Genomic DNA, 22,689 nt, shown 5'->3' with positions numbered 1-22,689 from the left:
TTACTGTTTTCCCTGACACATTCATAATCGTAACTTCTGCCAGTGTGCTGTGGCAAACTTTATGCATGTGCATGAGTGCTTATATTGGCTATGAAGGCAATTAAAGGCTCGGTATTATGATTTAAATGGTTTATTAATAAACTAATGCTAAAAATGGCGACTACTAGTCAACCAGAAAAATTTTAGTCGGGGACAGCCCTAGAAATTTGAAACAAAGTCCCTGTATTTCTATAGTCTTTAATTTTCAAAATATAAATTCTATAAATATTTATAATTAGATTTTTACACACACACACAAAGTTTGTTTCGTTAGTGAGGACATTGCATAGACTTACATTGATATTTTCATAAACCCTGACCTCTAAACATGTGCAGCACACTAGACTGAAAATTTATAAAATAATAGCTAAATAAAATTGTGTGTGTAAAACCTTGATCTTGCATTACATAAAATAATTCAGTTAGCCTACATATAATTCTCCTTTTCTCAGATTTGATAAAGTAAATAATATATTTAAAAAATAAAATAAAACGTGAGTTAGAGCAGAACTGAACTTATGTGGTGAATTGTATTAATTACAAACCAAAATTTATTTTGGACATTTTTATTTTGAACATGTGTATATGTTAAAATATTACTTGCAAATAGTTCAAAATGGTTAAGCTTCTATACTTAAATTAGATCAAGACATGGTTACAGCCTTGCAGTGGTGTGAAGTAACGAATTACAAATACTCACGTTACAGTAATTAAGTAGTTTTTATCAGTAATTGTACTTTTTTGAGTAGTTTAAAAATTGTGGACTTTTACTTTTACTTGAGTACATTAAGTGATGTATCGGTACTTTTACTCCGCTATTTTCCTCCGTTTGTGGTCGGTACATGCTTATTTAAATTTTATTTTGATCCATTAATATGATTGGATAGGGAGATAGTGTCTCGTGACTTTCGTCAAATCAAATTGTGCATAGAAAACTTTAATCGCCAACTGCTGTCTATCATGGCTGCTGGAAGTGCATTCGTCAACCATCAATGCAGTCACATCTTCCTCTAATATGTTAAGGTAAATTTTGGATTTCTGCTTACTAAATGATTTGTATATATGCTTGCCTATCTACACGACCTGAAATTTGGTGTGAGGTTGCGGGTATTGCGTACAGTGTTAACTCCCGCAAGTGCCACGTTCAGTAAATTCCCACTCACTTAAGAGCCGCGCGATTTGCGCTGCTTCGTCTCTCTCACGCGCGTTCAGCTGCAGTCACTTGGATACGTTTTTGCTTGTTGAACTTGTTGACTTTTGATGAGTTTGAGCGTGTGATGCGCGCTGTGAAAAAGTGTGTTGGAAACACTGTAAAACAGTGCAATATTGTACTCAAATTGAGGACCAATCTGCACCTTATTGATGACCTGTGGCGTTAATACTGCATCTGTGTCAGCGCGTGATGTAATAAAACTGCAGCTCATTAATAAACTTTTTTAATTTCTTTTTTTTATCCATTTTATTCAATCCGCCTTCATTTAGCATGTGCACTCGCGCAAGTTCAACACTTTTTGTTGCATTCAGTTGTGGATGCTGCTGATTCACCGAGACCGCCGGGGCTCAGCAAGAGACGTGCGTTTGTGTTTTCTTTTGAAAAAATTTCCCCAGAAATACTTTATTTAATGCATTTTTCCTTACAAATTGTTTTATCGACATAACAATTCGAGTAATGTATATGTACATGTAATGTACATGATGCCATACTTCTAGAACAATGTGCATTTGTTAAAATTGTAACATAAATGATCAAGTCTTGTTTCTTTATTGCAAAACGCTGAAACTGGCACCGTTTTGGAGAGAAATGGGCTCTCATTTTAACCCATATCATGGTGTGTGATGCTGAACTATGAGTTTCTAATGGTGTTTGTATTTGCACTGTTCTAAACATTAATATTTTATGTGCAACAACAGCATGCTCTCAGTGGCCTTACACATTATTTTAAATCTATTTTTCAAACTTTATGATTTAAATGGGTATAATTGTACTGAGAATAACTTTCATCTTTTCTTCAACTGAATACTGTTTCCGTGCTGTTTTGATGTGTTTTAAAGAGTTGGCAGTCAAAATCAATCAAAACTGCTGGATTATAGATATTCTTCATTCTTTATGACAAACAAGATCATGTGAATTCCAGAATGTACAACGTTTTTTTAAAGGTGACCCTGGACCACAAAACCATAAGTGACAATTTTTCAAAACACCATCTATGCAAAGCTGAGTAAATAAGCTTTCCATTGATGTATGGTTTGTTAGGATAGGACAATATTTGGCTGAGATACAACTATTTGAAAATCTGGAATCTGAGGGAGCAAAAAAATCTAAATATTGAGAAAATCTCCTTTAAAGTTGTCCAAATTAAGTTCTTAGCAATGCATATTACTAATCAAAAATGAAGTTTTGATATATTTACGGTAGGAAATTTACAAAATATCTTCATGGAACATGATCTTTACTTAATATCCTAATGATTTTTGGCATAAAAGAAGAATCAAAAATTTTGACCCATACAATGTATTTTTGGCTATTGCTACAAATATACCTCAGCGACTTAAGACTGCTTATGTGCTCCAGGGTCACACATGTATAAATTGCAGTGTACAGCGTTTATTATAATGGGGTAGAATCCACAGCTCAGTACTCAATACTCATGAGTACTTTTAAATAGGCTACTCTTTTACTCTTACTCAAGTAGTTTTTTTGGACAAGTACTTTTACTCTACTCAAACTACATTTTTTGGAAGGTAATGGTACTTTTACTTGAGTATATATTTTCAGTACTCTTTCCACCACTGCAGCCTTGTTATAAATGATTATATGATTAAAATGAATAATCAAGTGATTATATGATAAATGATTATAAATGAATGAATGAATAAATGAATTATAAAAAAAGAAAGTTAAGCAACACAAATGTATCATTGCTCTCTTGAAGCAACGCACACAGGATGCTATGAAGAATCCTTAGATCCTTCAACATGATTGTTGGACACAGTACTTGTACTTCCACTGTCGATCTCTGAAAGAAGTGAAACAAGCATGATATTAGTGAGCAAGAGAAATTGAAATCGCTTTGCTTATTAGAAATAACATAATGAGTAAGTAAAGAAATGATACCCACTCTTGAAAATTTTGATGGACGCTATGAGCTCCCACCAGAACACTGTGAGGAGGCACAGTCCAGTAGAAGTACTCGTCAAAGTTGTTCACATAAGTAGTCCACTGACAGTTTCCAGAAACACACTTACTTTTACAGCAGTAAAACTGCCACCTGTGTGAAAACATTGACATCAGATTAGATAACCGCAAGTAAATTAAAATTTAAACATGAGAATCTTATCAGAGCTCACTTTCTGTCCTCATAGTAGTTGTCGTGGTAGCTGCTCATTCCTGCAATCGTGTAATGTTGTTGACACTCAAAGACGAATGGTTTGTCAAAGTTGTTGACGGAAGGTGACAAGTAACAGCCTAAAGCCTTGGTGGGTTTACATTCAAAGTCCCAACGTCGGTCCTCATAGTAATTGCTGTGTTCACTTTAATTGAATTAAACAAGTTAGGAATGGAGAAAATCTATCTATCTACACACACACACACACTATACACTGTATGTGTATATATATATATATATATATAAATTGCATATTATAATTACATTGAAATTTATATTTACATTTGAAAGGTTAAAGATTTTCTAACAATTTAATACATGGCAAAACTTTAACATACAATTTGTGAATTCAAAAAGTTTTATGCCTTCATAGTAATGTTTATAATGGATTGATACACATTAATAAGTGATACTCGAGGGGTGAGAACCAGAAAGGCATATAAGTGACATTTCACCAACTTTACAGGAGAGTCAAAACCAAACTTTTATCATAGTTTGATCTGACTTTGTGTACTGATTTCAATTTTTTATAATAAAAATTCGTTCACTCATGGATGACAGTACTATTGCCAGTAGAAAGAGCTCATTAAGAGCTTTCATTTGATATATCCATTTCACCAAAAATGTCAATTACGCCCTCCTGGTTCTCACCCCTCGTACTCACCTTCTTATGGAGGATATAGACTGGCCTGAAGGACAGTAAAAATTTAGATGCTTATCATAGTCGTTTTTCCAGCCTACATAAAAATATAAATGAAACCCATATCAACTTAGATTGGAATATATTTAATGTCAAAAAAGAAATTATGCAGATTAAGCAGATCACAATCTCTCAAAGTTGGGCATAAAACATATGAGTAAAAGGAGTAAAAAATGCTAACACGTATTTAGTAAAGTCACCCACCATGTCCAGTGCCCAACAGTCCAGTCAGTAGCAGAAAGAGTGCAACTCTCTTCATGGTGTTGGTCTTTGGGGATGCAAGCGTGTTTTGTGGCTGTCGTTGTTTAACGAGTAGTGCCGACAACACTCATTTCGCTCATTCTTTTAAATGCTTATCGTGTGTCAGTGGCCAATCATGAGCCTGACAATTGCTCTTCTGACTATAGCACTGGCCAATCGCGTGTCTGCAGGGTTGGACTACTGGAAATGAAAACTTTTGAACAGGATGTGTAAAATTGTTCTTCTTTTTAGATCATATTTTTTCTTTTACTTATAGCTACATGTTTCCCAGATGACAAAGTACAGTTTATCCCGATCATCCGATTTAAAATTTTACACCCCCTGGTTCTTAATGTATTGTGTTTTCTTCCTGAGCATCAGTAAATGTTTCCACCTTAGACGTGTCCCTCAGTTGTCCACAGTGTGAAAATAATGGATCTCAGAATCATTGTCATTGTTGGAAAGGGGTCAAATATGCAGAAGATGCTGGAAAACCAAGGAATGTGCAGGAGATGGAGGATTTTTCTGAAAAACTGGTACTTCTTCCCCTTTCTGAAGAACTGGTTCTTCTTCCCCTTTCTGAAGAACTGGTTCTCCTTCCCCTTTCTGAAGAACTGGTTCTCCTTCCCCTTTCTGAAGAACTGGTTCTTCTTCCCCTTTCTGAACAATTGGTTCGTCTTCCCCTTTCTGAACAATTGGTTCTTCTTCCCCTTTCTGAACAACTGGTTCTTCTTCCCCTTTCTGAACAACTGGTTCCCCATTTCAATTTGTTTTTTGATTACTTCAGCGTGTTAAGGTTATTATTATATTCAGACAGACATCTAGCCACCTTGTCCATATGCATCTGTTATTGTGACACACTAACTAACACCCATGCGACAATGTCTCAACGTTAGAATATTAATTGCAATTGTCAAATGTCAGTCGCCACGGGATGAGTTTAACATCACGGACATAGATAAGCCTAAAAATCAAATAGACTAAATTATTTTGAATAATGGGATAAATGCAATTTTTCATTCATTAAGCAATTAAAATTTTGTGTTGTTGCTCATGAGATACTTAGAAGAAGATTAGAGATCTCCACACAATCTTTGATCGAAAAAATAACTAAAATTCTTGTACCCCTGGTCATGACAGCATTCATGATTTCAAAAACTTTGAAATTTGAAGTTATATTATATTATATTACCAATATTATTGCTTTACTAGCCAGAATTTTCTTCCTGGACCCCAATCTCCCATTTCTTTGGATGAGTTAAGCTTCCACTTCTATCAATGAACTTGATGTGAAAAAGAAAAAGAAAGACTTCACTTTTTTTTTTTTTTCAAAAAAGAACGACAGACAGAATTATAACTCCTATTAACTACAAATAAATAACATTTTACATAAAACCCACAGCTTTAACAGACATTTCAAATTCAAATTTTATTTGTCACATACATATACACTCACCTAAAGGATTATTAGGAACACCATACTAATACTGTGTTTGACCCCCTTTCGCCTTCAGAACTGCCTTAATTCTACGTGGCATTGATTCAACAAGGTGCTGAAAGCATTCTTTAGAAATGTTGGCCCATATTGATAGGATAGCATCTTGCAGTTGATGGAGATTTGTGGGATGCACATCCAGGGCACGAAGCTCCCGTTCCACCACATCCCAAAGATGCTCTATTGGGTTGAGATCTGGTGACTGTGGGGGCCATTTTAGTACAGCGAACTCATTGTCATGTTCAAGAAACCAATTTGAAATGATTCGAGCTTTGTGACATGGTGCATTATCCTGCTGGAAGTAGCCATCAGAGGATGGGTACACGGTGATCATAAAGGGATGGACATGGTCAGAAACAATGCTCAGGTAGGCCGTGGCATTTAAACGATGCCCAATTGGCACTAAGGGGCCTAAAGTGTGCCAAGAAAACATCCCCCACACCATTACACCACCACCACCAGCCTGCACAGTGGTAACAAGGCATGATGGATCCATGTTCTCATTCTGTTTACGCCAAATTCTGACTCTACCATCTGAATGTCTCAACAGAAATCGAGACTCATCAGACCAGGCAACATTTTTCCAGTCTTCAACCGTCCAATTTTGGTGAGCTCGTGCAAATTGTAGCCTCTTTTTCCTATTTGTAGTGGAGATGAGTGGTACCCGGTGGGGTCTTCTGCTGTTGTAGCCCATCCGCCTCAAGGTTGTGCGTGTTGTGGCTTCACAAATGCTTTGCTGCATACCTCGGTTGTAACGAGTGGTTATTTCAGTCAAAGTTGCTCTTCTATCAGCTTGAATCAGTCGGCCCATTCTCCTCTGACCTCTAGCATCAACAAGGCATTTTCGCCCACAGGACTGCTGCATACTGGATGTTTTTCCCTTTTCACACCATTCTTTGTAAACCCTAGAAATGGTTGTGCGTGAAAATCCCAGTAACTGAGCAGATTGTGAAATACTCAGCAGTGTTTCCCACAGGTTTGAAGGCAATTAGCCCTTTCACACATACAGAGTTTTCCGGAAAATTACCGGTAAATTGCCGTAAAGAGATCATGTGTGAACAGGACCTTTTCAAAAATACCGGTAAATTCGTTCTGGCAATTTACCGGTATGAGAAGTTGTAACATTACCAGTAAATTGCCGGAATTCTGCTGTGTGTGAACGCAGAGGGAAAATTACCGGTATGAGCACGTACAAGTTCAGAACGCGCTGACGTAAGACTCTACTCCGGGCCAATCATAACACACTGACACAGATGACGTATTCACTCCACACTTTCCCATGTATCCGCCCATGTCCGTCGCACAGACCGCTGCATTTGTGTAAACATAACTGTTTTTTTTTTCAACTGTTCACATTTACTTAAGAAAAAACCTGGATACTCGCCAGGACGGCCATTTTTGCGTAATTTTGTGTGTGTTTGGCCACTTAAGTTCAACAACAAACTACGTGAAATAACTCAATATGATATTTGCTATAGGCGGCTATGGATGTGACTGTGAGCGCTCAGCCTTGAAACAGCCTCTGGAGAGCGCGAGTACCTATTGGCTTTAAAAGACGTGCAAATTATACATTTTTGTGACTATGCAACAATGACCTGATTAAGCAAGTTACAAACTGTCCCGAAATGCGATCGAAAGTCTTGGATTGGTGTGCAGCAGCTCGTTGCAGACGAGATGCACTGATGTGAAGCCGCTTTGATTGAGTGAAAGAGAGAAGACGTGGTCCAGCTGAATCACTCACACTGTTTTCAAATGACTGATTTAATCTGCTCGTTTGTGTGGATTTATTTACTCATATAACCTACTTGCTATCTTGAATAAATGTTTGCAGGAATTCCCCTCATTATAAACTTGAAAGCTGCGGGAATGAGTAAAACTATGAAATATACACACAATCCCCCACGAAATTCTGGACATGATTAATTATAACTCTATTACAGAGATTTGTGAAATAAAATTTCATTATATTTTTGTATCCCCCCTCCCCCCAGGCCTGGAAATTGCTGTTTTCAAAATGTAATAAAAGCAAGTGATGCACGCTGTTAATCACTTAAACTGGCCACCAATCCCTCCTCTAATCACATGCTGGATCCATCACCCCGCTTTGTTCCAGGACCTCGAAATTTACAATTTAAGCACTGGTTTAGTCATCTATTACGATGTCTCTGGGACAAAAGCAGCTGCATGAATGCAAAATTTGAAACAAAAATGGGTGTTAGATGTCTGTCCGGGGGGGGGGGGGGGGGGGGGGGGGGGGGTTGCAGATGAAAAGAACGATTGGATAGGGGATACGATTGGATCCCCTAAAGGGATTTCCTAATTCCTAAAGGTTAATAATTAAAAAAAACTGTTAATAATTGGTTACACAGAACTTTATTACATTAATTTAACACCATATACAACAGCCTACTTGCTGCACAGTCTGCAACTTTTGTTAGGGCACCTTATTTTGCGGGGCTTCCTAAAAAAAGATTCTAAAGCCCTATCATATGGAAAGTCCTCAGGACAGGGTCCATTGATAGAGATCCTCAGGCAAGCTGCCAGGTGTTCTCCTTGGAGTTTGTTCCTGAGGTCTGTTTTTACCTGAAGATAAAGTAAAATGCTATCAATAAAAATTGCACCAATATAAAGGCATTGGGGATTTCAATGTATTTTAATTACCCTGTATAATACTTTTCAATACTCATCTGGATTGAAGCAGCAAACATTCGGTGTAAGAGTAAAGAAACGACATAATTTATAATACGTTTATTTGATTCACAGCTGCTACATATAGTGTTTTGACCTCGACAACCCAACTAGGCTAGCCTACATTTTACCGCAAACTTGCGACTAGTTAACTTTCTAAAGAAGGCGCAATCGCGTTTGCTAAGGGTCGGGACTTACAGTAACATCAACACACTGAAACTATTGTATTCAGAATATAAAATATTTTATAGCACTTTTTAATCTGTGATTATGTGTTAAAAGTGTTCACGAGATACCAACCTTTCGCCAGCCGTCTTCTCTCCACAGATGATCCAGACATGTGGTGTGCACGGAGGGGAGGGGCTGTGTGTGTGTGTGTGTGTGTGTGAGAGGGAGAGACGCGTGAGTGACAGAGAGATGAAGAGAGAGCAGGGAAAGGAAATGCAGTTGAACGAATTCGCTGAGTGTTTTAAATGGCGTACAAAAGAATAACGAAACGCAATATGTGAGGGTCGGTATTGATTTTTATTTTTTTTGGTCGGTGTTGAATCTGTGGCGGTCGGAATTTAATCTGTGGCGCACCGCCACAGATTCGTCTATGTGTGGGAAACACTGCTCAGACCGGCCTGTCTGGCACCAACAACCATGCCACGCTCCAAATTGGTTTAAATCACCTTTCTTTCCCATTCTGACATTCAGTTTGGAGTTCAGGAGATTGTCTTGACCAGGAGCACACCCCTAAATGCATTGAAGCAACTGCCATGTGATTGGTTGATTAGATAATTGCATTAATGAGAAATTGAACAGGTGTTCCTAATAATCCTTTAGGTGAGTGTACATACATAGTACGACATGTAGTGAAATGTATCGTACGACTGTCCAACAAATTGTCCAACAAAATTAAGAAAACCAAGTTTACAAAAATACAATAGAAATAAGTACAGTAAACATATATATATATATATATATAGAAATAAACTAGCAATAAAATAAAATAGAATAAAATAAAAGTAGATATGAGAATAAAAATAGAATATGATTCTGCATAGATTCTATAAAAAAGTAAAGTGTATATCAGTGATAAAGTGTCCGTGTGCTGTGCAGTGCAGTAAAGTGTATAAGTGAGTAAAGGAATACTAAAGACAAATGGTATGTAAATCCCACTCATTTATCCTCACGTAACCTTCTACAACTGAGACTGACATTAGTGCAGATTGTAGTTGAAATTGTGCAAAGTGAAAGTGTGGGGTGATGTGATTAGAGTGGAGAGTGGTTAAGACTCCGAATGGCCTGCGGGAAGAAGCTCCTCCTCATTCTCTTTGTGTTCGCCTTCATGGAGCGGAAGTGCCTCCCTGAACGCAGCAGAGAAAAGAGTCCATTGTTGGGATGGCTGAGGTCCTTCACTATCTTCCTGGCCCTGGTCAGGCACCGCTTGCTGTAGATCTCCTGCAGGTCAGGGAGCTCGGTGTGGATGGTACGTTCCGCTGAACGCACCACCCTCTGGAGGGCTCGTCTGTCCTGCATAGTGCAGTTCCCGAACCAGGAAGTGATGCTGCCCGTCTGGACGCTCTCGATGGTGCAGGTGTAGAAAGTCTTAAGCACCCGAGAGGGAAGTCTAAAGTCCCTTAAGCGTCTCAGATGGTACAGACGCTGCCTGGCCTTCTTCACCAGGGTGCTGGTATGACAGGACCAAGTCAAGTCCTGCGTGATGTGAACACCCAGGTATCTGAAGCTGTCCACTCTCTCCACTGGAGTCCCGCTGATCGTGGTCGGCTGGTATGACCGCTCCTGCTTCGTACTATCAGCTCCTTAGTTTTGCTGATGTTCAGGTGTAGACTATTCACCTGGCACCAACTCTCCAGGTTCTTAATCTCCTGTATGTAGGCCGTCTCGTCGTTGTCTGAGATCAGGCCCAACACAACAGTGTCATCAGCAAACTTAATGATGGTGGTGGAGTTGGAAGTGTCCACACAGTCATAAGTGTACAGTGAGTACAGCAGGGGGCTCAGAACACAACCTTGAGGGGCTCCAGTACTTAGGGTGATGGAGGATGAGGTGTGTTTACCCATCCGTACGGCTTGCTGTCTGTCCTTCAGGAAGCTGGAGATCCATTGGCACAAGTATGTGCTGAGACCAAGGACCTCCAACTTGGAGGTGAGTGTGGAGGGAATTATGGTGTTAAACGCTGAACTGTAGTCCACAAACAGCATTTTTACATAATTTTTTACAAGACCTTTTCTGCAGTCCAGGTGACTTGTTGTGGTGTGGAGGAGGTGTGAGATGGCGTCCTCCGTGGAGTGATTATGTCTATACGCAAACTGTAGTGGATCCAGTGTGTCTGGTAGTGATGCAATGATGAAGTCTCTGACCAGTCTCTCAAAGCACTTCATCACCACTGATGTGAGGGCTACAGGGCGATAGTCGTTGAGGCAGGTGGGCTGGGGTTTCTTGGGGACAGGAACAATGGTGGACTGCTTAAAGCATGAGGGGACTGTGGACTGTTCCAGGGAGAGGTTGAAGATCTCGGTGAACACCGGTGCTAGCTGGTCAGCGCAGGCCTTCAGAACCCGACCTGTGATGCCATCTGGTCCTGCTGCCTTCCTGATGTTCACTCTCCTGAATGCCCTCCTCACGTCATGCTCCGTGATGGTGAACACGTTGTCCTCACCGGCTTTCTCAGCTTGCATGCAGTTAGCACTGCTAGCGCGGCAAGCGTGATTAGCTGCAGCCTCGAAGCGAACATAAAAAGTGTTCAGCTCGTCAGCCAGAGAAGCGTCCGCATTCCCCGATCTGGAGGGTGGTGTTTTATAGTCCGTGATGGTTCAAGATTCAAGATTCAAGAGTTTTTATTTGTCACATACACAATTATACAGGGTATAACCAGCAGTGAAATTATATAGAATACAAATATTAAGAAGGAGAAAAGTACAAAACATAAAATAAAATAAAAGATAAGATAAGATAAAAAATATAAATATAAATGTGCAGGTCAGTATGTTGTTGACTTAAATAGCATTGGTGGAAAGAGTACTGAAAATATATACTCAAGTAAAAGTACCATTACCTTCCAAAAAATGTAGTTTGAGTAGAGTAAAAGTACTTGTCCAAAAAAACTACTTGAGTAAGAGTAAAAGAGTAGCCTATTTAAAAGTACTCATGAGTATTGAGTACTGAGTACTGAGCTGTGGATTCTACCCCATTATAATAAACGCTGTACACTGCAATTTATACATGTGTGACCCTGGAGCACATAAGCAGTCTTAAGTCGCTGAGGTATATTTGTAGCAATAGCCAAAAATACATTGTATGGGTCAAAATTTTTGATTCTTCTTTTATGCCAAAAATCATTAGGATATTAAGTAAAGATCATGTTCCATGAAGATATTTTGTAAATTTCCTACCGTAAATATATCAAAACTTCATTTTTGATTAGTAATATGCATTGCTAAGAATTTAATTTGGACAACTTTAAAGGAGATTTTCTCAATATTTAGATTTTTTTGCTCCCTCAGATTCCAGATTTTCAAATAGTTGTATCTCAGCCAAATATTGTCCTATCCTAATGTGGCAACCACAGGGACAAAGGACACTATATATGTTATATGTTCTAGTTAGACTACGCCACCCTGGGAATTTCACCCAGAGAATATTATCCGCGCACAGGTTCCCACTAAAGACAAAAGCCTGGAGACACAGTTATTTATACAAAGTTACAAAAAAGTTTATTATAATTTATAATAAAAACCCACACACAAAAATAAGACAAGCCTCAAGCAGTCAAATACAATGTTCACAGAAAGGAAGCTGCGGCCTTGCAAGAGAATTGCATGTTCCCTTCATACACACTACACACTCACTCACAGCACAAAGAAGCCCCAGTGAAATGATCAGTCACGGCACACGTTGTAGACACCACCACCAAAGATAGGAGGGAAACGATCACTTTCCTAAGCCAAAAAGGCCGCAGCTCCTGAAAAAGAACACACTCCACGCCACACACACACACCACACAAAAGAAAATATTTAAAAAAGGTTATACAAGCTAACAGGTGGATGGCAAAGACTCATCCACCTACAAGCCTTTACATTCAACCTTAATAGGCCCGATCAAATAAAGAAACAATAACAGTAAACAAATTCAGTCGTTTTACCAAAATCAACAAACAAAAATAGTATTTATGGTTCACACATAAATCGACCACTTCAAATGAATCAGCAATATACCAAATAAATCAATTCCCACATATTGTATTTACCAAAAAAGACAATGTAAGACATAAATTATACAAAAGACAAAAGACCCACACTTATGAACCCCATAAATTACTCCTACAAAACAAGATATCAAAACAGAAAAAAGAACAATAATTTGAGATCTTAATATGGGCAAAATATCCACTAAGGAAGTGTGTGTGAGCAGAAAATATAAAGATGTAAGGCATAGCAAGATCAAAACATTGTATCACAGCAGTCTCAAAACGGCCTATGACAAAACAGCGATGACACCGCACGAGCTGCAGTTCTCCTAAAATTCACACCAATAATTAAGACAATCTATATATGCACATCAATTTTAAAAGGAGAATTTAGATGGTGACCTACCGTAGCTGCGAAGCCAGGCACCCAAAAGGACATCCCCTCAATAGATTACAGTCGTCATTCACACCAAATCACGAACTAACAAAACAAATGCAGGAGAGTTGCCTTCTAACCAGTTGCTACACTTTAACAAGGTATCGACAATAAATTAAAACCTGTCATACCCGCACCTGAAGTCCACAGACGCCCGCACAACAGTCATCCGAATGAAGCAAAAACCACGTTTAATGAAACAAAATGGGAAATTTCTGTCCGCCCAAAACGGTCACAGTCGCGTGCAGCGAGAAGCAAACAGACGAGGGTCCACAAACGGCGCACTAGGAGCGGTCACAGCAGCGTGCGGCATGAAGCATGAAGCAACCAGGCGAGGATTCACAGAAGACGCGCAAAGAGCCTAAATACACGCGCAGATTAATGACGTCACGTAACTTTGAATGCGGACAAATGGGCTTTCAGCTCATTATGCCACACTAACAAACCATACATCAATGGAAAGCTTATTTACTCAGCTTTGTATAGATGGTGTTTTGAAAAATTGTCACTTATGGTTTTGTGGTCCAGGGTCACCTTTAAAAAAAACGTTGTACATTCTGGAATTCACATGATCTTGTTTGTCATAAAGAATGAAGAATATCTATAATCCAGCAGTTTTGATTGATTTTGACTGCCAACTCTTTAAAACACATCAAAACAGCACTGAAACAGTATTCAGTTGAAGAAAAGATGAAAGTTATTCTCAGTACAATTATACCCATTTAAATCATAAAGTTTGAAAAATAGATTTAAAATAATGTGTAAGGCCACTGAGAGCATGCTGTTGTTGCACATAAAATATTAATGTTTAGAACAGTGCAAATACAAACACCATTAGAAACTCATAGTTCAGCATCACACACCATGATATGGGTTAAAATGAGAGCCCATTTCTCTCCAAAACGGTGCCAGTTTTAGCGTTTTGCAATAAAGAAACAAGACTTGATCATTTATGTTACAATTTTAACAAATGCACATTGTTCTAGAAGTATGGCATCATGTACATTACATGTACATATACATTACTCGAATTGTTATGTCGATAAAACAATTTGTAAGGAAAAATGCATTAAATAAAGTATTTCTGGGGAAATTTTTTCAAAAGAAAACACAAACGCACGTCTCTTGCTGAGCCCCGGCGGTCTCGGTGAATCAGCAGCATCCACAACTGAATGCAACAAAAAGTGTTGAACTTGCGCGAGTGCACATGCTAAATGAAGGCGGATTGAATAAAATGGATAAAAAAAAGAAATTAAAAAAGTTTATTAATGAGCTGCAGTTTTATTACATCACGCGCTGACACAGATGCAGTATTAACGCCACAGGTCATCAATAAGGTGCAGATTGGTCCTCAATTTGAGTACAATATTGCAAACTGTTTTACAGTGTTTCCAACACACTTTTTCACAGCGCGCATCACACGCTCAAACTCATCAAAAGTCAACAAGTTCAACAAGCAAAAACGTATCCAAGTGACTGCAGCTGAGCGCGCGTGAGAGAGACGAAGCAGCGCAAATCGCGCGGCTCTTAAGTGAGTGGGAATTTACTGAACGTGGCACTTGCGGGAGTTAACACTGTACGCAATACCTGCAACCTCACACCAAATTTCAGGTCGTGTAGATAGGCAAGCATATATACAAATCATTTAGTAAGCAGAAATCCAAAATTTACCTTAACATATTAGAGGAAGATGTGACTGCATTGATGCTTGACGAATGCACTTCCAGCAGCCATGATAGACAGCAGTTGGCGATTAAAGTTTTCTATGCACAATTTGATTTGACGAAAGTCACGAGACACTCCCTATCTCCCTATCCAATCATATTAATGGATAAAAATACAATTTAAATAAGCATGTAACGACCACAAACGGAGGAAAATAGTGGAGTAAAAGTACCGATACATCACTTACTGTACTCAAGTAAAAGTAAAAGTCCACAATTTTTAAACTACTCAAAAAAGTACAATTACTGATAAAAACTACTTAATTACTGTAACGTGAGTATTTGTAATTCGTTACTTCACACCACTGTAAATAGTAATAAGAGGAATGTGCAAAAATAATGTGCAAAAAGTTGTACAGGGTATTTGAATAGCAGCAATATGAGGTAGAGAAAAATTATGAATAGCTTATATTATATTATGAATAGCTAGTTCTGAGTCCCTGCCACAGGCTCCTAGAGCCGCCATGTTAGAATTGCGACTCTAGTTTCCTCCCGTAGTGCTGCTTCGCCTCCTTCACCGCTCTGCGCACGCTGTAAGATGCAGCCTTGAAGTCATCCATGTTCCCGGTGATGAGCCCTGTGTTGTAGGCAGCAGAGCGGGATCTCAGGGCGTGGTTTTATCCACTCACGACTTCTGGTTGGGAAACGCCCTGATGATGGTTTTCTGCACCGTATCATCCATTAGTTTCTCTATAAATCCCACAACCGCTTCCATAAACAAGCTGACGTCATCAGAGCTGCGCCGGAACATGTCCCAGTCTGCGTCATCTAGCGCGTCCTGCAGAGCGGCCACCGATTGGTCCGTCCAGCGTTGGACCACCCTCTGCACCGGGGCTTCCTGTTTCAGCCTCTGTTTGTAAACAGGCATGAGGAAGATGGCGGCATGGTCCGATTTCCAAAACCGTGGTTGTGACTGTGCCTTGTAGCTGTTCTTGTATGGGGTGTAACAGTGATCTAATGTCCTTTCGCCCCTGGTGGGGCAGCCGATGTGCTGATGGAAGTTCGGCAGTGCACGCTTGAGGTTGGCACTGTTGAAATCTCCCAAAACAATGAATGCGGCGTCCCGGTGCTGTGTCTGGTGAAGGTGTAGTGTCTCATGTAAATCCCATATCGCAGTGTCCGTGTCCGCTTGAGGTGGAATGTAAACGGCACTGACGATGATCGAGCTAAATTCCAGAGGGAGATAAAAAGGGCGACATTTGATGGTCAGAAGTTCAAGATTCGGTGTGCAGGAGCGTGAGAGGGGAACAATGCTCGCGCTGTCGCACCAGTGTTTGTTCACCATCAGACATACTCCACCTCCCCTAGTCTTCCCCGAGTCCAGCGTTCTGTCCATGCGGTAAACCAAGAAGAACTCGGCCGGCTGGATGGCGTGGTCCGGTACCTCTGGGTTCAGCCATGTCTCGGTGAAGCAGAGAAGGTTGCAGTCCCGAATGTCCCACTGGAACTTGATTCTTGCCCTGAGGTCATCGAGTTTGTTATCCAGCGACTGGACATTGGCGAGCAGGACACTCGGTAAGGGAGCGCGGTGTGCGCGTGCACTCAGCCTGTTCCTGACGCCGACTCGTTTCCCTCGAGGTCCTTTGTTCCTCCTCAGGATCTCGCTCGGCCAAGATGGGTCCGGGTTCAAAGACGGTGAAAGGTGAGTGCATTGTGCACCAATAGAAATAAGAGTGGCCCTGTCGTATGTAAGGATGGCCATCTTACAAAAAGAAACCGGTGTTTATAGCTTACAATAAGAAAAAATAACAAAAGAAGACAAGGTTTGGTCGGAGCAGTTGTGACGGCAGCCGACCTCACCGGCGCCATCTTGAAGCATTTAATTACTTACCTTGCATAGGTAAGTAATTAAATATGCGTCTGTCACAGCCAATCACTGCGACACACCAATTACTCACAAAAATCACAGAAGGAGTGCACAACTCATTGAAGTTCATTAGATTCCATTTGCAGCGCTGTAATACATAAAAAACACCACAGGAGTGCATAACATGTTTAAGGTTATTAGACTATGCAGTGCAGTCATTCACAAAAATAACCAAAGGAGGGTGCAACACATTTAAGGTCATTAGACTCGATTTGCAGTGATGTCATTCAAAAAAATTATTACAGGAGGGCGCAACACATTTAAGTTCATTAGACTCCTTTTGGAGAGGTGTAATTCATCAAAATCACCACAGGAGAGTGCAATCATTTTAAGATAATTAGACTGGATTTGCAGTGGTGTAATTCACAAAAATCAAGCCCTTTAAAGTTAATTAGACTTGATTTGCAAAGGTTCAGGGGTGTGGACTCGAGTCACTATACTTGACTCGAACTCGAGTCCCAAATTTGATGACTCGACAGTTAAAGAAGACTTGAGACTTGACTTCAGATCAGCGTCATTATCACTCTAGACTAGGGGTCGACCGATTATCGGCCTGGCCGATTATTGGCACGATATTAAACATTTTTATGATAATCGGTATCGGTCATTTTCAAAACCGATAAAATTATTTAATTTTGAAACGCGCTATTTGCCTCTGATGCAGCCTGTCGGAACTCACCACTCTGTGGCCTAGAGCAGTCTCCGCCCACCGCGCTCACCAACCTTCCTAGATGAGCTGGACGGACTGCTGTCCTCTTTCATGGAGGATGGCACTCCACTCTTAGTCTTCGGCGATTTCAACATTCACCTAGACAGGCCTTATGCTACAGACTTCCAGTCACTCCTAGCTTCATTTGATCTCAAACGCCTCACCACTACTAGCACGCACAAATCAGGTAACCAACTGGACTTAATTTACACACGCAATTGTTCTACAGATAACATTATGGTACAACCACTACATATCTCTGACCATTTCTTCATTACATTTACTTTACATTTTGCTACCCAGGTGCCACCATCTCCCTTACCGGTTACTTTCAGACGCAACCTACGCTCCCTTTCCCCCTCCCTTCTTTCCTCTGTAGTATCCTCCTCTCTTCCCTCGCCTACCCATTTCTCTTCTCTGGATGTAAATGCAGCCACTGACACTTTATGCTCTACCTTAACCTCTTGTCTAGACGACATCTGTCCTCTCTCCTCTAGGCCAGCACGGGCTGCTCCTTCTAACCCCTGGTTATCCGATGTTCTTCGTGAGAATCGGACCAAACTCAGAGCGGCAGAGAGAAAATGGCGCAAATCAAACGATCCGTCGGACCTGAGTAGGTATCAGTCTTTGCTTTCATCTTTCTCTACTGAAGTCCACACTGCCAAATCCTCACATTTCCACAACAAGATCAACAGCGCTCCAGACATGCGTAATCTCTTCAGAACATTTCATTCTCTCCTCTGTCCCCCTCCTCCACCTCCCACCACTTTGATAACCGCTGATGACTTTGCCTCTTTTTTAACAGACAAAACTAGAACAATCAGTAACCAGTTCTCAACTCCACAGGACCTCCAATCAACCACATCCACTGCTCTAACTCCCATCTTCTCCTTGTGTCCCCTCACCGAGGCAGAAGTATCCAAACTTCTCCTCTCCAGCCATCCTACAACATGTCCTCTCGACCCGATCCCCTCACACCTTCTCCAAACAATCTCTCCCACACTCTTACCGGCACTCACACACATTATCAACACATCTCTCCTCACAGGCATCTTCCCCACAGCATTCAAGCAGGCTCAGGTAACCCCACTGATCAAAAAACCTACATTAAACGTCTCTTTTAGATAACTACACACCTGTCTCTCTCCTTCCCTTCATAGGGAAAACACTCAAACGAGTTGTCTTCAACCAGCTCTCGCTGTTTCTTTCACAGTACAACAAACTGGATGCTAAACAGTCAGGTTTCAGGAGTGGCCATTCAACAGAGACTGCGCTACTCTGTCACTGAAGCCCTGCGAACTGCAAAGGCTGATTCCAAATCGTCAGTCCTCATTCTGCTGGATCTTTCTGCTGCTTTTGACACTGTCAATCATCAGATTCTACTGTCTACCCCTCTCATCACTGGGCATCACTGGGATTCCACTTCGCTGGTTTGAATCCTATCTCACCGGTAGATCCTTCAGGGTGGCCTGGGGAGGGGAGGTATCCAAACCACATCAACTGGTCACTGGAGTTCCTCAGGGATCGGTTCTTGGACCCCTCCTCTTCTCCACATACACTACATCGCTGGGTTCCATCATACATGCACATGGCTTCTCCTATCACTGCTATGCCGATGACACACAGCTCTATTTCTCTTTTCAACCAGATGACCCAACGGTAGCTGCACGGATCTCAGGCTGCCTGGCGGACATCTCGGCGTGGATGAAAGAACATCACCTACAGCTCAACCTGGCAAAGACGGAACTTCTGGTCTTCCCTGCCACTCCGACTCTACAGCATGACTTCAAGATTCAGTTAGGCTCATCAATGATTACCCCATCAACTTCGGTCAGAAATCTTGGTGTAATCTTTGATGACCAGCTGACCTTCAAAGAGCACATTGCAAAGACTGCTCGATCCTGCAGGTTTGCACTACACAACATCAGAAAGATCAGGCCCTTTCTGACAGAGCATGCTGCGCAACTTCTTGTCCAGGCCCTTGTTGTTTCTAGACTGGACTACTGCAATGCTCTTCTGGCTGGTCTGCCATCAAACACAATCAAACCTCTACAAATGATTCAGAATGCAGCGGCACGACTGATCTTCAACGAACCCAAAAGAGCGCATGTTACACCTCTCTTCATCTCCTTGCACTGGCTACCAGTGGCAGCTCGCATCCAGTTCAAGACACTGATGCTTGCGTACAGAACTACCACAGGCTCAGCACCCTCCTACTTCCACTCACTATTACGAACCTACATCCCCTCCAGAAGTTTGAGATCTGCTAGTGAGCGACGCCTTGTGATACCATCACAGAGAGGCTCAAAATCACTCTCCAGAACATTCTCGTTCACCATTCCTGGCTGGTGGAATAATCTTCCCACCCCTATCCGGAACGCCGGATCCCTGGCAATCTTCAAGCAACAACTGAAAACTCATCTCTTTCGGCAGTACTTGACTTCATCCTAAACTCAAAAAATAAATAAATCTATCTTTCTTTATCTTTATCTAATCTATCTATCTCTATCTTTCTCTCCACTTACTAGCTTGTACTTATTTGAACAATGACTGAGACTTGGTGTTACGAGCACTTCCTCTGTCTGATTGCCTCTTCAAGATTAATCGCTTTTTGTATTCCCCAATTGTAAGTCGCTTTGGATAAAAGCGTCTGGCAAATGAATGTAAATGTAAATTTTTAGATGATCACTTACATAACTACATTTCATAGGAAAAATGTCCCATTTTCACTAGCCACTGACAAACCCTTTTAACAAATCATGAACTATGTTGTTTCAAAAAGTTATCAATTATGTAATGTTAGAAAAATTTAAGTACAGTGTTAGCAATTATCATCATTGCTTCTTTGAAAACTTCTCCTTCTGAAAATGCCTTCTTCTTCTTGATCAGAAAATGTGTAGCTCTAAACGAGGCTTCGGTTGCTTTTTGTGACTTTTTCGCCGGCCTCGTGAAAAAAGACTGTTGCTTACCCAAAGCTGCCTTTAGCTCACGGGCTTTTTCTGTCCGTAGTGCACTTCCCGGTGGGTAGTTAGCATGGTAGCTTTTGTGACACGTAGTGAAGTGTTTCTCCACATTGTGCCGCTTTGCCGTCGCCACAGTCGCCCCGCAAATGAGACACACGCAGGTTTCTTTCACAGTCGTAAAAAAGAATTCCTCCTCCCAATCGTTGTGAAAGTGATACGTTTTCTTCCTTTTTTCTGCCATGTTTTTGGAGCAAGAAACTGCATTCAGCGACCATCTTCGTTGTGCGCGCCCGCTAGCCTACGCTCCACAAGCACTGGTTTTGTCTCGCGCAAAATACTTTTGAACTAGAGTAGGTCAGAGTTCACCTAAACCTATCTAAACTCATGTATAATGAACATATTTTTTAAAATATTATAATTTTTAAATATATATAAATGCAAGTGTGATTTAAAAAAGAATAGCAACAGAATAAAATTTTATTTCAGATGCAGCTCACAAGTGCTATTTTTAGAACAGGCCTGCGGGCGACTCATGCAGTCGGTGACCCCTGATATATGCTAGTATAAATTTATGGAGCATAATTTATGACAAAAGAACCGAGATAAGAAAAAAAATAAAATGAGTGACCATGAGTGACGGATCTGCATCCCGCCACGACCCTCGCAGCTCTACCAACTTGATGTGCTTTAATTTTCATTTTTATTGGTAGACACCTCTCCAAGACCTTTTTTTTGTCAGATCTCCACTGTTTTTGTTCAATCAGTTGCATATTTTAATTGCATATGCACAGGGGCGTAGATTACGTGGGGGACGTGTCCCCTCACTTTTTATAAAAAGTAAATTCGTCCCCCGCACTTTTTCATTGGACAGTTGTGTTTTCGACATGTTGTGGTTTTAATGGAGCATTGTATATAAATGCAGAATGATTTAAAATTCAAAGAGACAAGATAATTTATACATGACTTTTACGTTTCCATGGCAATCAGTCACTCAGTTTGTGACGCGGTCCCGCGCTGTATCCATCATTCATTAGAGGTCGAGATGAGTTCAAAGCGGCAGGAAACTCTTCACTCCTTTTTTACGAAAAAGTCAAGCAGCGTAAGTTGGCATGTAGTAACCGAATAGTGTTGCACAATGTTGAGTGACTCTGCCTATTGCTCTTGTTGAATAATTAGCAAGTTTTGATGTTCATTATATGGAGAAAAAAAAAAGCTGCCTGGACAAACATGCACTTATTTATTTTCAGTGTATTTTTCCGTAACTCTTTTGTAACATCTTTTATTTTAACACGTATGTATGTTATCAGAACCCTTCAAATAAGAATAAAGATCATGTTGAACTTAGCTTTTACAGCGTTTGCAGCATTGTGACATAGGGGAGAGTGGGGACAGTTGCAACACTTTTTGCATTTCCTTTAGTTTTTCAGAGACTGTTTGCATTAGAAAGCCATCATTTTAATACAATAAAGCAACATCAGTCGGCTACTCACCCACATTGCTTTAACACGTGCACATATGATTATATACACACAATTTATACTTGAATAGACAAAGTCCAATGTTGCAACTGACCCCACAACAGGGGGCAGTTGCAACATTCATTAGAATGTAATTAAAACCATTCTTAAATATAATTTTGCAGGTTCTTTATTTTATTTGTGCATTGACATGGTCTTTAATAAGTTAAATTGGCTGTATAAAAACAAAGAATAGTAAATGGAAGAAAAAAAATTCAAGTACCATGTAACAACCTTGTCTTGGCTAATTATGACAATACATTTGAACTGCAAAATATTAATTTAATCAGAATCAAGACACTAAAACTTAATAATAGCCTACTTCTGTTAACATATGTGAAAGGTTACTGAACTAAGGCCAGTTGCATGAACTTAGTCACTGTCTTAAGAACTAGTTTGACCAACTAGCAGTTAACCAAGTGTATCAATGTTGTGGTAAGGGACAGCATGTTGGGACGGATGCAACTGTCCCCACCCTTGATAGCCGTGATAAAACTTGGTATAATAGCTTGACACAATATCTTTGACACATGCTAGCTATGCCTATTAGAAGCTAAGAAAACACAGATATAAAACATATGTTCTTACAATGCTTCACGCAAACAACTTAGACAGTATGACAAAAAAAACATGATTAAAAAAATACTTTTTTACCATGAAAATTATTTTTGGTAAAAGGGGAGGTCACATGTGCCTAATTTCATCCAGGAAGGATGGGGGGCTGATTTA

The 22,689-nt window shown here is 40.3% G+C and overlaps 1 protein-coding gene across 2 annotated transcripts; it reads right to left on the bottom strand.

Annotated features, from left to right (window-relative positions):
• Window positions 1-597: 597 nt before the first annotated feature.
• LOC306861714 (hemagglutinin/amebocyte aggregation factor-like) lies at window positions 598-4,552 on the bottom strand. Of its 2 annotated transcripts, none has more exons than XM_079404132.1 (5): window positions 4,330-4,552; window positions 4,090-4,162; window positions 3,388-3,570; window positions 3,159-3,308; window positions 598-3,056 (listed from the first exon to the last, which is right to left on the bottom strand). In XM_079404132.1, the coding sequence occupies exons 1-5, from the start codon at window positions 4,382-4,384 to the stop codon at window positions 3,011-3,013; spliced, it is 507 nt and encodes a 168-aa protein (XP_079260258.1). In that variant the 5' UTR covers window positions 4,385-4,552; the 3' UTR covers window positions 598-3,010. The 2 variants fall into 2 exon arrangements, with proteins under 2 accessions (XP_079260258.1, XP_079260259.1); XM_079404133.1 differs by having other exon boundaries at window positions 4,090-4,114; window positions 4,330-4,439.
• Between the last annotated feature and the right edge of the window lie 18,137 nt (window positions 4,553-22,689).

The sequence above is a fragment of the Barbus barbus genome (genome assembly GCF_936440315.1).
Source record: "Barbus barbus genome assembly, chromosome: 42".
NCBI lineage: Eukaryota > Metazoa > Chordata > Actinopteri > Cypriniformes > Cyprinidae > Barbus > Barbus barbus.
This window is presented reverse-complemented; position numbering and strand designations above follow the sequence as displayed.

Excerpts from the sequence above, each read along its gene's own strand:
- LOC306861714 (XM_079404132.1), bottom strand. The coding sequence starts at position 4,384 with ATGAAGAGAGTTGCACTCTTTCTGCTACTGACTGGACTGTTGGGCACT. Across the intron at positions 3,571-4,089 it reads TCTATATCCTCCATAAGAAG|TGAACACAGCAATTACTATG; the intron begins GTGAGTACGAGG and ends ATTCAATTAAAG. Across the intron at positions 3,309-3,387 it reads AACTACTATGAGGACAGAAA|GTGGCAGTTTTACTGCTGTA; the intron begins GTGAGCTCTGAT and ends GTTTTCACACAG.